The sequence below is a fragment of the Rhinolophus hipposideros genome (genome assembly GCF_964194185.1).
Source record: "Rhinolophus hipposideros genome assembly, chromosome: 5".
Taxonomy (NCBI): Eukaryota; Metazoa; Chordata; class Mammalia; order Chiroptera; family Rhinolophidae; genus Rhinolophus; species Rhinolophus hipposideros.
The window spans coordinates 76,923,638-76,938,937 of record NC_138051.1 but is presented as its reverse complement, the minus strand read 5'-3'; the positions used below and the strand labels follow the sequence as shown (position 1 = coordinate 76,938,937).

Sequence of the window (15,300 nt, the reverse complement as noted above, 5' to 3'; positions counted from 1 at the left end):
GGAAACCTCCAAGATTTCTTCTGATATCCTTTCAGAGTAACTCCAGGCTGTGGCCAAGATTAGAGTAAGCGTCCTCTGTTCACATATATTTGTCTCAAGTTCTTGTATATATTTAGCATTTTCTTAGGAATTTAGGCTCCCCCATTTAAAAGCAAAAAATAAAAGAGAGGTTTCTGATTTTGACAAAAGATAAAACAAGTGACTGACATTGGTCATTTTCGATCTGTATTTCAAGTATATTGATTGGTAATATGGATACATACAGACAACTGTTTGTTATTTATCATTCACTTAAAGAGCCCTTGTTTGGAAGCTATCCCTTTACAAAATAGTGAAAAATGACAACAACAAACTGGCGATGATAGGACAGAAGGGAGGACAGCTGATAATTTTAGAAGAGTTCTAAGATGGGGCACCTGGGCATTCAAGACAACACAGGATGGAGAAAGGAAAATGCAGCAGACCAAGTAGTTCAACTCTAAAAAAACATTCTACTGCTAAGGTTCATCTCATTTTCTAGATTATAGGATGCAATGATTTGAATGTGCCCCCCCCACCATGCCCCACCCCAGAACATTCTCCCTGAGACAGGATTTAAATAAGATTGAGTCTGTTATCAGGAAAAAGACCTGAAATGACAAAATTACAATTGAAGTGACTCAAAACTAAAACTCTTCTTAAAGTGGGAAGCAACCCTTCCATTCCTTTGAAAATTCCATTTCTTTCCCCAGAGGAAGAAAAAACATTAACAGTTTGGTGTGTATCCTTCCAAACAAATCTATATGTGTGTGTATAAATATATATCTATATATATACACACACACACAGAGGTATATATATATATATATATATATATATATATATATATATAAAACATATATATATATTATATACATATATATATGTTTTATATATGGTGCCAGAAACATGTATACATTTTTCTGTATGTTATATATATGGTGCCAGAAAAATATATACACATTTTAAGAAAGGAAAGAACTATTAAAATGGTAATACTCAATATATGTTGATAACAAAAGATGAATACAAGTCACGTTTGACTTCTGCAATTGCAAGAGGTGCTCAAAGTGGTTACCATCAGCGTCCAGACACTTCTGATTACAGCGAACTACTGCTTGAGCAACACTGACCAAAGTGTCCACTTGTACACGTTTTTTTGGCACCCCCGTTTTTTTTTTGTACCATGTATCATATATATGATTTCATGTCATGTTCATATCTCATACCGTGTTTCCCCGAAAATAAGACCTAGCCGGACCATCAGCTCTAATGCGTCTTTTGGAGGAAAAATTAATATAAGACCCAGTCTTATATAAAACCCAGTCTTATATTAAAATAAGACCGGGTCTTATATTAATTTTTGCTCCAAGAGATGCATTAGAGCTGATGGTCTGGCTAGGTCTTATTTTCGGGGAAATACGGTACACACAAGATCTATGCTATATATATAATATATATAATATATACTATTAGTATGTATACTGAAATACTGCTCTACGACTTCATCCAGGTAAGAAAATAGTATGTCCATATTTCCATGCGTGGACCTATAAATCGGCTTCTGTATTTTAATACTGCTGCATACCATAGTACTCCAAAACAGAGGCATACTGTAATTGATTTACCTGGTCTATTATTAATAAACATTTGAGTTGCTTCTAAGTTTTTCTTACTGCAAACAGTACTGCAGTGAAACTCCTTGTATATATACCCTTCTGTATTTGTGCAAAGATGATACAAGACTAATTTTTAAAAGTAGAATTTCTGGGCCAAAGGGTACATATATTTTAAATTCTGAGAGAAACTGCCAAATTGCCTCCTAAGAGACAAGTCCAATTTATATTCCTAGCAGCAGTCTATGACTGTTTCACCATATTCTCATCAAACCTAGAGATTATCAATTTATTTTTTTGGTCAGTGGGCAAATAGCATTTTATTCCACAGAACACATTTTGGAAAACACTGTTTAGTCATTATTTTTGGTTTTTGAACATTAGTCAGTACGCTGTTTTTATTTCAAATGTTTTTAAAATGTCTTTCCAAAATACTTAAGGAAACCTTTTTACAGAATATTAGTTCACTTCTTTGACTTAAAATAACAATTATCTGAATTAATTTTCAGCTGATTAATTATGGATCTAAATTGATAATCTCCTATAGGACTATGAAAGAAGTATAAAGATAAAGCTGGAATGTAGGGTGATCCCAGAACATACTTGTAAGCTGGTGTTTGGAATGAAACCCTGATCTGTTTAGGATTGACCGGTGAGAGGGGAGAAGAATAGAAATATATATAGCCATTTTGGAAATTTTTAAAGACTAGTGTTAAAAGCAGCCTGCTTGCTCGTTGTGTAATCTCATGCTCCAAAGGAACTGTTTCTTATTCACTGCACAGGACAGCTCACCAGGAAAGAGAGGAGATACATAAAGAGATGTGTGGGAATTTGCACAAAAAAAGAGAGGAAACCATAATGGAAATAATGATAGGATCATGGTGGTGAATATGAGCAACTGAGAGAGGCAGTGGACCAATTCCCAGAGATGGTACAATGAGAACATAGTAGCTAAGTTTTGTCCAGGGCAGGCTGCTTCTTTAGAGGAAGCTCTGCTTTGCATAAAGATTATACTGTGAATATTTATGGATCATATTCTAGATCTCCATGGTTCTGCCTCTGCTTCTGTCCTCTATCTGCTCATGGTGTGAGGGGTCCAAAGATGTAACAGTTACTGAACCATCATGGAGAATCCAGGAGACTACACAGAAAGACAGTCTGGAGTCCCAGGTGGTTGAACTTCATGGCTCAGGGCTATGCATTTGATGTCAGGTTGATGAGTAGAAAGCTTGTTGGTGTTCCCTTGGGTATGAGCATCATTCCCCTACGAGGTAGAACCGTTTTACAAAGGATGAAACTGAGGCTTACCTAGGTTAAGTAACCACCCAAGGTCACATAGCCCCTACGGAGTCAGCCTCTAGGATGGCACTCAAGGATACCCATCCTCCTGGAATTCTCACCCTGTAATCTTCTCGATGTGAGTGTGGGCTGGCATAGAATAGAAGTGATTGTATGTCACTTCTGAGATTAGGCTGTAAAAAACACTGCAGCTATCAGTTTTTCTTCGGGGTGATTACAAAGTTTTAGAAATAGTGATGGTAGTTGTCCAACATTGTGTAAGTACTGAATGCCACTGAATTGTACACTTAAAAATAGTTTAAAAAGCAAATTTTATAATATAAATTTTTTTACTACAATAAAAAAAATTTTTCAAAAACCAAAACAAACAGGGGAAGCCGGATGGCTCAGTTAGTTATAGTGCGAGCTCTCAACAACAAGGTTGCCGGTTCAATTCCCACATGGGATGGTGGGCTGCGCCCCCTGCAACTAAGATTGAAAACGGCAACTGGACTTGGAGCTGAGCTGCGCCCTCTACAACTAGTTAAAAGACAATGACTTGGAGCTGATGGGCCCTGGAGAAGCACACTATTCCCCACCATTTCCCAATAAAAAATAAAAAATAAAAAACCAAAACAAACAGAAACATTGTAGCTTCCATCTTGGGACTCTCTGAGATTCCTCTCTGGGGGAAGCCAGCTGCCATGTTGTGAGCAACCCTTTGGAGAGGCCCAAGTGGCAAGAAACTCATGTCTCTGGCCAAGAGGCATCAAGGATCTGAGGCCTGCCAACAGCCACATGAGGAAGGTTGGAAATGAGTCCTTCTGAGCCAAGCCTTGAGATGGCTCTAACCTTGGGAGAGACCCTGAGCCAGAGGTACCCAGCGAAGCTGTGCCCGGATTGCTTATTCACAGAATCTGTGAGATAATAACTTAAGCTATTAAATGTTGGGATAGTGTGTTATGGAGCAATAGGTAAGTAACGGCTATCAACTGGAAACGCTGGGATTCAGACCCAATTTTGCCTGTCCCCAGAGACTGAGGTCTTAATTCATTCACTATTTATTTATTCACTAAATATGTACATGTACCTGGTATATAGGTTGGTGCAAAAGTAATTGCGGTTTTTGCAATTAATCTTTTAAATTGCAATTACTTTTGCACCAAACTAGTACCATGCCAGAGACAGTACACAGAGTGATGTACTATCCGTCTATTTTCTAAACCAACAACATCCATTCTACATCATCTCTGACTTCATATCATGAGATCAACTTGCCATATAAGCAGAAATGGGCAATTGCAGCCATACATGCTTCCATCTACTACTCCTGTTAGCACATGCCTGCTCTCCCCCGTTTTTCCAGGGGTCTGTATCTCTGCTTCCTGTGGAGAAATGGCCTTTCCAGACTGCAGCAAAGCTGGAACCAAAACACTGCGGGGACACCTGGGCACTGACTGGTCTTGCTTCCTCCCCCAGAAGAGGAAGTGGCCTTTCTGACTGAGTCTGGCTACAGAATCAGAAAAGTCAGTTGCTTTAAAATGCTCTTGGAAACACAGGGCAAAGATCAGTTTATTGGCGGTTATCCCAAGAGTCCCTGGGAAAAAAAAAAAAAAAAAGGATGTGGAATGGATAAGAATTGAGTTTCTCAGAGCCAGAGAGAAGCTCCCTTGTAGGATGGACTCCACACAGGCCCACTGGAGAATGTGGAGAGCAGGGGAAACTACTGAAATACACTACATGTACTCTTACTCTGTTTGGACATCTCTCTTCCAAAGCCAGAGACTTTGTTCCTCAGCTAGCTTAATTTGGCCCTTCCTCTAATGGTGCAGTGAGGGTGATGCCAGTCTCTTTCCTTCTCATATTCTCATCAGTAGTTTGGGTATTATTACTGTCCTGTTGGTGAAGATGCCTTGCTTCATGGACATATTTAGTTGTCCCTGATTGAAATAGACATGCATAAAAACAGGAAAGACTCGAAGCACAGGAGCGCTAAACATTTCTCAGCTAGCTAACCACGTTTTAATACTTATCATAGAACAGGTGGATATTCAACGTAAACTTGAATCTGCCTACATTTTTAACCAATGTTAAAATGTACCGTTCTTAAGTCATTTACCAGCCAGAGGTGCTCACTGTGGCTGACCTACTCCTCAAAGGGTGAAGGGTGAGCAACATCAGCATGATCAGGAATGGCCCAAGTTGGTAAAAAAGCTCCAGGGTCATTTGGTTACTCCCAAAAATTTCTTCCTTCTTTCCTTTCTTCCTTCCTTTCTTCCTTCCTTTCTTCCTTCCTTCCTTCCTTCCTTCCTTCCTTCCTTCCTTCCTTCCTTCCTTCCTTCCTTCCTTCATAAAGCATATTCAGCAGTAAATATATCCTTTTAGGAACTGTCACTAAATCATACCATAGCCCCCCTCCCCCAGTCCTTTGAGGGTTTTCCCTGGCACGTCTAAGTAGGAAGTCATCTCCAGTCAAGTGTCCCAAATAGCATTTGAGTTTTCAGCTTTCTGTGTTAATCTTTAAGTCAACCACATTGGGAGAATTTTCTTTTTTTAAAGCCTGATATCCCCTTGAAGATTTGGGGCTATTGAGGTGAGGGAGGCGTAGACTCTGCTCTTCACAGCAACTTCAGGATTAGATGCCCTAAACCCCACAGCCATACAGATGGGGTGGGGCGGGGGGGACTTGTGCCATTTCCAAGGAAACCCCCGTCCCCAGCCTCTCTTCCTGTGCTTCCGCCATCCTCCACTCTTCCTCAACACCTCTAAGTTAGTCAAATCCTGAAGAGAGGCCAAAGCTTCTTATTGCAAGGTAGGGATAAAAAGCTTCAAGTGCATATACTTTTGGAGGAAATAAGTGAACAAACTAAATGAATTTAAATGGAGATTAAAAATCAGGTATTTTTAAAAAATATTTTGTAAAAAATTTTAAAAATCAGTCTTTGTGGATGTGGCTGAGAGGCAAGAAAGAGAGTCAAAGGGTCCTATGTCCCAAAGATGGTGAGAGAAAGACAGGGTGAAGGCAGAGAATCAGTGAGAAGACAGCTGACAGATAAAAACAAGCATCTAATTTACAGCTCAGCCTCAGGCCAGCTCCACCAGGTATGTGTCAATGATTAAAGCCCCACCTCACCAGCCTCCAATTTCCTCAACTATTTCAAGAAAGCAGCAATCAATGTTGAGAATAGACTAGACTCTCATTAGAGAAATCAAAGAATCTTACACGAAGCAACAGACATTTAGGATTTCCTAATTGTAAAAATGGAACAGATTAATTAAGTCACTTTAGAGAATCAAGTAACTGAAATGTACATAAGCTGAAAGCACAGTGCAGAAACAGTTGTATTTAGAAGACATACACCAGGGGCCTACCAGATAATGAAGACTCTTGGCTGTTTTGTGGGCCATCAGGTTTCTATCACAGCTACAGGCAATCTGTAAACAAATGGGTGTGGCTAAGTTTCAATAAAACTTTATTTACAAAACTATCTGTAGGGCCAAGAGCTAAATATAGTTTGCTGATCTTTAGCTTATATCATGTTAAACAGAAGACACACTTTTACACCACGCAGATCTTGTATATCATTTTACAAAGGACTAGGTTTTAAAGTTAGCAAAACAATAGTCAGGAGTGCCTCTTAGATTCTAGAATCTCCTGTGGGAATAGCCACCTACTGAAGGAAGGAAGAGCATATGTCTCCCATGACTGAGTGCCTCTAAAAAATTCACTCTGACAACAAAAGAGCTCATGCCACTGGAATTCTCTCTCATGCCAATAATTTCTCATAACTTAAAAGCGAATGTGAAAGGAAGTCCGTCTATGCAACAACCTTGAATAATGCATAGGCTCCTTTCACTGATAAAATCTCCTGCACCTTCAACATTGCTTTAGATTACTTTTATTGTAACACTGCTTAAATATGTAGAAAACTAACACAACTCCATGCAAAGTGCTTTTGCTTATAGCTCTTATAGAATTCTGAAAGCAAAGTATATAGAAAAGGTAAATACAAAACCTGTAACAGTCAACTGTGTTAGAATAATGCAGTGGATGATGGTGCCCTGCTGTACTGAAATCATTGTTTGCGATGTAAACATGTCACTTCCACAGCCCCAAGCTATAGCTAAAGAACATCAGGCCACCTGGGGGGCGGCCTTATTTGTGCATACACATCATTTACAAATCAATTCCCTTTCTTTCTCTCCCTCATTGGCCAAGACAGAGTCACACCCACTCAGAGAAACAAACAAAATCCCTGAAATTCAGCAGATGATCAGAATACAAACATATTCACCGTTTTCAAAGGGAACTCAAAGTCCCCTGACAATGCACCTGGCCACCCCAGTTTGAGAACTATTGCTATGGACCCTGGATTACTTAAACCTGGTTATGTTTCTGCGGTGATTTCTGTCCTACAAACCTCTCCACATTTATTATTTTCACCATTCAGGTGACACTGGCATTTACTTTATTCTTTCCTCTACCTTGATCACTGGCTTCTTCAGACTAGAGATTAAGGCAGAAGGTCTATGCTCTGGATGCCCAGGTTCCAACCTGAGTCACAACTGGGAGACCTCAGTTTCCCTACCTGCAACTTAGCGGGTTGAGCTCCACGGTCCCTTCTACCTCTTACATTCTCTATTGCTATGAGCTGAAAGAGAGGAAACTAAACCAAAGTGTAGTATTCTTATTCAGAGACCAGCAGAATATGTTACTCATCATAGAAATCCGACGAATACCTGCTCACTTGAAGAGAAACATCAGAGCAAGAAAGTATTCCAGTAAAAACAGACCCTAGAGATAATTTAGCCTACTGTCTTTATTTTGTAAATTAATTTATTTGAAAGCCTGCTCTGGGCTGGGCCTTAGGCAAGATGTTGGAAGTATAACCGCAAACATGACAAAGTACTTGCTCACGTAGAGCCTACATGACAGTGAAGTGTGCTGAGATCATTCAGCAAGCAATTAAAATATAATCGTAAAATATATATATATATATATATATATATATATATATATAAGTCCTCACTTAACATCAATAAATCCTGCAACTTTAAGCAAAACGACACAAAATAAAACCAGTTTTACCACCGGCTAATTGACATAAACAAGAGATAAGTTCCCACAGCATCTCATCAATGCTATAACAAAATTATGTTGAGTGATGTTGAACTACATACTCAGATATGTAGTTATCTGAGGACCTACATATATATATGTAACAGTCAAAATTGCTATGTATATGTAAAAATAGTGAAATAATTTAAAAATATTTTTAACCATAAAATTTATATTTATATAATTTACATACAATATAGAGCATTCTAATTCTTGCATATAATACTATATATATAAGTAAAGGTTGCTATGACTAGTGCAGGAGCATGGATGTCCTGACCCTCACCTAGGGGATCCAGGAAGGCTTCTAGAAGAACACCATTCACCAGTGAGTCTCAGTGTTATGGAGACAGCAAGCTGTGGTGGGGAGTGTGACCCTCGGGCCCACACATACCCTCAGTTCTGAAGGACATGAAGTCATCCCCTGCTGACAGCTGCCAAATGGAGGATTATTTGGATTTTTAAAGTAAAAATGACTGATTTTTAAATTTTGGCATTTAATTTTAATTTTTAAAAATACTATTAAACCAAACCTTTATTCAGCCCAGATGCTCCCCGTTGTGCTCTGCTCTGTACCCATAGTTCCACCGGGCCCTTCCTTCTTGCATTTGCAAAGTGTTCTGGCTGTGCATCCATCGCAGGATGCGGAAGTCCTTGTAGATACAGGACTACCGCCTGACACAGATATCTGTAATGAAGTCTCCAGCACTCCGACATCAGTATTTGAACAAGATATCAGAGACTGTTTAGCATTTAGGGGACTGGAAAGGAGGATTCTAAACATTTCTTCCAATGAAACAACCCTTTCTTAAGTTCTAATCCTGCTCCAACAGGAGGTCAGAACATACATCATGAATTAAAGCAACACAGGTTTCTGGGGGAATTTATAGATTTCAGAAGCATTTACCAAATTCAGCTTTGGATTTCACCCTAACGCAGCCCTGAGCTGCTATGTCAACCTGGGGAAACTTTTATTTCATATAGAACAGGCATGTTCCAGGAGGACAGAAGCCCAAGATGGGAGAAGCAGAACCCAAGTCAGAGTTTCAAAGTGGAAAATTAAACTTTGGATCCCAAGTATTTGAAGAGGGAAGTTGCCATGGCATTTTTGCAAAACACCACTACTGAGAATGAGGATTCTGTGGTACACACAATTTTCCTTTTTACTCCATTTGGCAAAGAACATCTGGGGAGTTAAGATGTTAAGGAAACACCTTCAGGGTTGTTGGAAGGAGCGGAGGGGACGTCCTATAATGGTAGGGACTCCGGGTCCCCCTTCTCTCATGCACCCCGGGAACTCTGGGGGTGGCTCAGTGCCTCTCCTCCCACCCCACAGGGGGCAGGCAATAGCATTAATCAGCCACTGCCTAATTACCAGCTAACTAATTAGTGAGGAGGGGAGCTCCCAGGTCCCTGCTGTGTCTTAATAATTAATCCATAAACTGGTTAATGTCAGCCCCTTCCCTTGATCTCCCAACAAAAATCCACAGTGGGTTCTATCTCCCCAGTCACACGTGAGAGAAACCCAACAGTTGTCTTCAATATTTCCTCTCTCAATATCCACGCCTCCAATCACTTACCAAATGCTGTCAAATCTACCTTCTCAGGGTCTCTCCTATCTGTCCTCCCCTCTGCATTCTCACTGCTTCTCCTCATTCCTCAACACGCACCCACATTTCATGTCTTAACTACCGAAATAATCTTCCTACCAGGTTTCCCAACCTATTAGCCCTTACCCATCACCCCCCACCTCCGCCACCACACACACACACACAATTCATCGTCCCTTTTGCTCCCAGAAATATCTACATGGAACAGGCTACAATATGTCACTCCAGCTGCTTAAAAACCTTACCCACGTCCTAACTGACTATAAAATTAAGTCCCCAGTCTTGTACAAGGCATTCAGTGTCTCCCAGGATCTGTACCTGTTGCACTGCCATGGAAAATAAGCGTTTATTCTTAAGTTAACCATATCAAATGGGTCAACACAAGGGGCTCAGCCCTTGTATTTCCGTGGGTACACAGTGAGAGCTCATCTCATCTTTCTGTGACTCTATACACCACCGTGAAAGGGCAACAACAGGCTAACTTGATTATTTGCCCTCCAAGAAGCAGCCTGTAAAAAAGATTTTGTTCACGTCCTCTGACCCATTCGCCGTCTTCCTTGATACTTTGGAAATGGTTGATTGCCCTCTTCCTCTTCAAGTCTTCTTTCATTTATCTTCTTGCACACTCCTCGTTTTCTCCTGCTTTCCCAACTGCTCCTTATGAGTCTCCTTTGCTAATCCTCTTTTCTTTACTCCCCTTGGAGGACCCAGGAGTCATCAGCAGTCTTTTCAATCTCTACATTCATGCTCTTGGAGATTTCATCTGGTCCCATGGCTCTAAAGACTTTCTAGATTCTGATGATTCTGAAATTTATATCTGTAGCTCTGACCTCTCTCTAAGGCCCAGATTTGAATATCCAATTATCTACTTGATAAATCTTCAGTAAGAGGCAAGTTAAGTTCAATATCTAAACACAACAACAATTTGTTTACATCACTCTAACCTCCAAACTGCTCCTTTCTCCAGTTTTATTTATTTATTTTCAGACATCTCATTAAATAGCATAATCATTTATCTAACTATTTAGGCCAAAAACCTAGGTGACTTCTTAAGTAAATCTGCTCTCACCACACTAGTTAAAATTATAACTGCTCTCCTCCCCAAGTATCTCCCCTCTGCTCTGTTTTTCCATTTTCCTGTAATATGTATCATCTTCTGAATATTTAATATTATTTATTGTATTTTACTTTTCTTCTTTTTTTTGTTTCTGTCTTTCCCCTGCTAGAATGCAAGCTCTACAAGGGCAGGACTCTTTGACTGTTTTTCTCCCTGGTATATCCAAGCACATAGGATAATGGCTGGCCCATAATAGGTGTTCAATAAAAATGTGTAAATGAATGAATGAGTTATGCTTAACTTATCTCTTCCCTTCATAGCCCACCTCTGGCCCAGTAACAACTGTGAATGGGTTCTATCTTCAAAATACACAAGGATCTGACTGTTTCTCACCACCTCCACTGCTAAGACCTACTCCAAGTTACCTTCATCTTTTACTTGGATTATTCCAGTAGCCTCTCACCAGATCTCCCTGCCCACCTCCTACCTTGCCCCACTAGAATCCATTCTTCATTGCAGATGACAGCCAGAATGGTCTCTTCAAAGTAGAAACCATATCATATCTTTCCCCTGCTCAAATCTCTCCAGTGCCTTTCTATAACACATCGTGGTCTGCAGAACATCCCTCCTACTTTGGCCCCTGCCCACACTTCTGGTCTCACTTCCTGCCACTCTTCCCCTCAACCCATTAGAATGAAAAAGAGAAAGAAAATTATACTCTACCAGGAGATACCTTTTATCACATTTATTTATTTTATTGCCATTTATTCACTGTGGAGCTTACACCAAATACTCAGCCTCTAAGAGCAAAGACAGGCAAATTGTATGTTTTAAGGGATTAAGAGGAAAAAAAGGTCTAGAAATTGGCAAAGTATTAATGCTAAGAAAAGGTTCCTAATCTCCTTTGCCATTTTGCTGGGAATCTCCTCCAATGCCTTCTCCTGATAGAGAGAGCTTAGGGGAGTAGAAAGAGGACAAAGCTCTGACTCATACAACCCCGCGTGAGTTCAGGCTGTGCTACAGACTCCGGGGCAAGGCAGTTCAGTTAACCTCGCTGACGTTCATTTTCCTCATCTGTAGAGTGATGGCTTCATTTTTCTTCTGACCATCTTACTCCCTCCTCTAAAGTATTTGTTTGAGACAGCTATAAAAAGAGATCATGACATAACCTAATTAATCTACCTGACAGAACTACTGTGAAGATGGGAAAGAACTCTGCAAACGGTGAACAAAGTGCTGTTATACACACCACGAGGTACACAACCACTTAAAGTCTCCAGATCCAGAGTAGACTCTGGGTGGTGAGCACGCAATAGAAGATACAGATGTTGTATTGTAAGGTTGTACACCTGAGATTTATATGATGTTGTTAACTAACGTTACCCCGTTAAATTTAGCAAAAATTAAAAACAAAGACTCCAGATCCAATATCATGGGGTTAGACCAGAAGCACATTAGATAAACACCCATTAATTGTTTATTGATCATCCTTGTGCGAGCCACTGTGCTGTGAGAATTATAAATGAAACTCGGTCCTAGTCTTATGGAATTTACAATCAGCTGGAGGAGTTAGATGTTAATAAACTCAATGACCCAGTGCATGTCTGCTTGCCCAACGCTCTTAAGGAAGGGCCCTCACTTCCATGAGAACCTACAGCAGTGGAGCCTGACCCCGAGAGGAGACACTTGAGTGAGTTCTGAAGGATGAGCAGGGAGGTAGGCAGACAGGGAACAACCATGCAAAGGCCTGAGGAGAAGGAAGCATTGTGGGTTCCAGAAAAGAAAATGGCCACAAAGGTCAGTGTGAATGGAGTTTAACATGAGAGGTAGAGAGGAACCCATGAGGTCTAGGGTGGCCTCTCAGAGACAATGAAGAGTGTTGGTCAAGACCTCATTTACAAATGCAGATGTGAACCATAGTTCGCCTATTAGATTTTTAGAAAATATTGCATTCGATATTTTTATATGACTTATTTTTTTACACTCTTGCATTTTGTACCCTAGTCCTAGCCCCATTCATCTTAGCACCCTTGAGGAGTCATAAAGGGTCTTATGCAAGGGCGTCACATGATTAGTTCCCCTTTGCACTGCCCCCCTCTTTTAAAATACACTGTGAAATTCACTTGGAATAAGAGTAATGAGATAACTTCTAAAATATAGTAGTGAGCAAGCCTTTCCATGGAAAAGGAGAAAAGGATAATAAACCCACTGAGAAAATAAACATATTGCTGGTGGGGAGAGAGAAATCTATTTTTACTTTATAACTACTAGTGGTTTGACAAGTTCACTACATGGGACAAGCTACATTTCTAATCTCAAGGATTTACAGAGATTTCAAAGGACTCATGTAAGGATTGACCAGCTAGCTGCAGTCAGGCACTTGTGCATGTTAACAGTGTAATGCACGCTTTGTTGGGCCCACAACCTCTTGGAAAGCTGGGATCACATCAACAGTAATAAACTATGTATCCTAAATTCTCAGCCCCCGCACTACACCCCCTAGATTCTCCTCCACATGCTTCTAGAAGTCTCTGGGCTTTTCCCGCTAATGTGCACAAACACATCTCATCCAGGAAGCCCCAGTTGGGTGCCCTGGCCCTGCCCCAGTTGAGCCTGTGGAGAGTTAGGGTCTAGGGCGTGTCCTTGTGACTCCCCACTGCTCTTGAAGTATCTGAGTGGCTGAGCAGCTACTATTGGGCGCTTACTCAGGGGGCTTCTTCTCTTCCACAGTCACCTCAGGTAATGCCACGAGTGGACATAATGCTGGGAACAGAAGCTGTCTCCCACTATTGGCTACATGGATACATTGCAAGATGTCTCCTTCTTCCCCACTCCATGCACAGAATCAAACTATGCACGCGGGCCACTCTGAACAGTGAAATCACCAACAAAAAGAACAAAAATAGAGAAAAGGACACTTGTTTACAGCATGAGAACTGAAACAAGCAGACGGAGGGTCTTGTTCAACTTCACTGGGAATGAGCACATTGAGCGACTCAAGTTTTCCGCTGCTCTATTCCTGTCTGCAAAGGAGCATGAAAGCACCACAAGTATTGATTTTGGGGTTACCTATAAATTTTAGTGAGTAGTGAATTCACAAATATGAAATCTGTGAATAATGAGGCTCAAGTATATTATTATTTTCTTCACTTTACAGATGGGGAATCTCTGAAGAAAGAAAAAGGAAAAGGTAACAGGAGGGGAGGGAGGGGAAGAGGGGAAAGGAAAAGGTTTGTAAGATTTTTTTTTTTTCCTGAGGGAACATTAGTGTTTCAAATCAGGAAGTCCTTTCTAATATTGATTTTACCTTTGACTGAAATTTCAAGCCTGTTCTTTGCTTGTCTGCCTAATGCCAAGACAGAAAAAGTCTGTAATCTCTGTGTATATGTAAGCACTTAAGCCCACTGCCAACTTTGAAGAAATCTAATCTACGGAACTATGCCATATTTTTATGGCAGAACGAATAACCAACTAGTACTAACAGACCACCCATGTGTCCTGGCTTCTTAGGGTGGTAGAGTCAGCATAACATACAGCCACATGACAGAGACATCTTTGCAAAACGTCATTTTCATGTCAGTTAAGTTTTCCATTTATAATTGTGCGGAGCAGTGTGGTTTCCCAACATACTCAACACATACTCAGCAGTATTCTGTAAGGTAATGTTCATTTATTAAGTATCAAGTTGCTTCATGTCAACTGCATATGTAAAAAAATATCAATACATATGTATGAATAAGCCAGGATATATGCTTAGGCAAATAAAGACCATAAACCAATAATAATGGCTTTACATCTCCCAAGCTCTTTCGAGGGCTTTCCTATTCCTTCTTTCTTGAGGCATCTGTTGTGGTTACAACGCAGAAAACTCAAATGGCCATTTTTTGATATTTTCTATTCAGGGCAAAATTGACGCATCCACCTGAACGTGTATGATCATTATATCAGTCTTTCTGCAGCTGAGCACCATCCCTTCGAGGGCTCCAAAGGAGCTCGATTGCCCCAGAGACACACATTATTCCCAGGCACTTATGCAATCAGATCCCACAACTGCTTCCACTGACTCACTAAAGCTGGGACACATGCATTCAGCATCTATTTAAATAGAACTTATTGCCATAGTAGCTAGGCACTTGGACAAGTCTGCTATTTTTGCAAGAAAATAGGAAAACAATGTAGATGAAATAAAAAGAGGTTGGAGCTAAGGCCTGTCAGTGATCATTTTCCTTGCCAAGCAGAGTCGGAGGGTCAGAGTCAGGTCAAACTGTCCCCAATAAGAGGCGTCAGTCATCTGGAATGTTTTTGTTATCCCAGACAGAAATAGGTCACCTCAGCGCACTCCAAGTTGGCCAATTAGAGTCAAGTTCTTGCAAAGTAAGAAATAAAAGGAGTAGATGGTGAGCAGAGACCTCCCCACTCCCAAAGGAGGCAGACCCAAATTCCTGGGGGAGATAAACACATCAAAGCCTCTGACACAAACTCTACCTCCTTCAACCAAGGGCAACTTGCAGGCTCACGTAAGTGTGCATGGTGACATATTATCCAGTTCTTATGCACACCCAGGCTGTATTTCATCTGTACGAATGCCCAGCAAAATACACT

At 40.6% G+C, this 15,300-nt stretch overlaps 1 protein-coding gene across 10 annotated transcripts in view; it reads right to left on the bottom strand.

Moving 5' to 3' along the window:
• Positions 1-15,300, bottom strand: part of RGS6 (regulator of G protein signaling 6) — a 464,887-nt gene that overhangs the window by 241,548 nt on the left and 208,039 nt on the right. For 3 of the 10 annotated variants that reach the window (XM_081050406.1, XM_081050407.1, XM_081050403.1), the window contains exon 3: positions 6,285-6,347. The exons of the other annotated variants lie outside the window; for them this stretch is intronic. In XM_081050406.1, the coding sequence (XP_080906532.1) occupies positions 6,285-6,347 (63 nt within the window). The remainder of the gene's footprint in view (positions 1-6,284; positions 6,348-15,300) is intronic. 10 annotated transcript variants of the gene reach the window in all.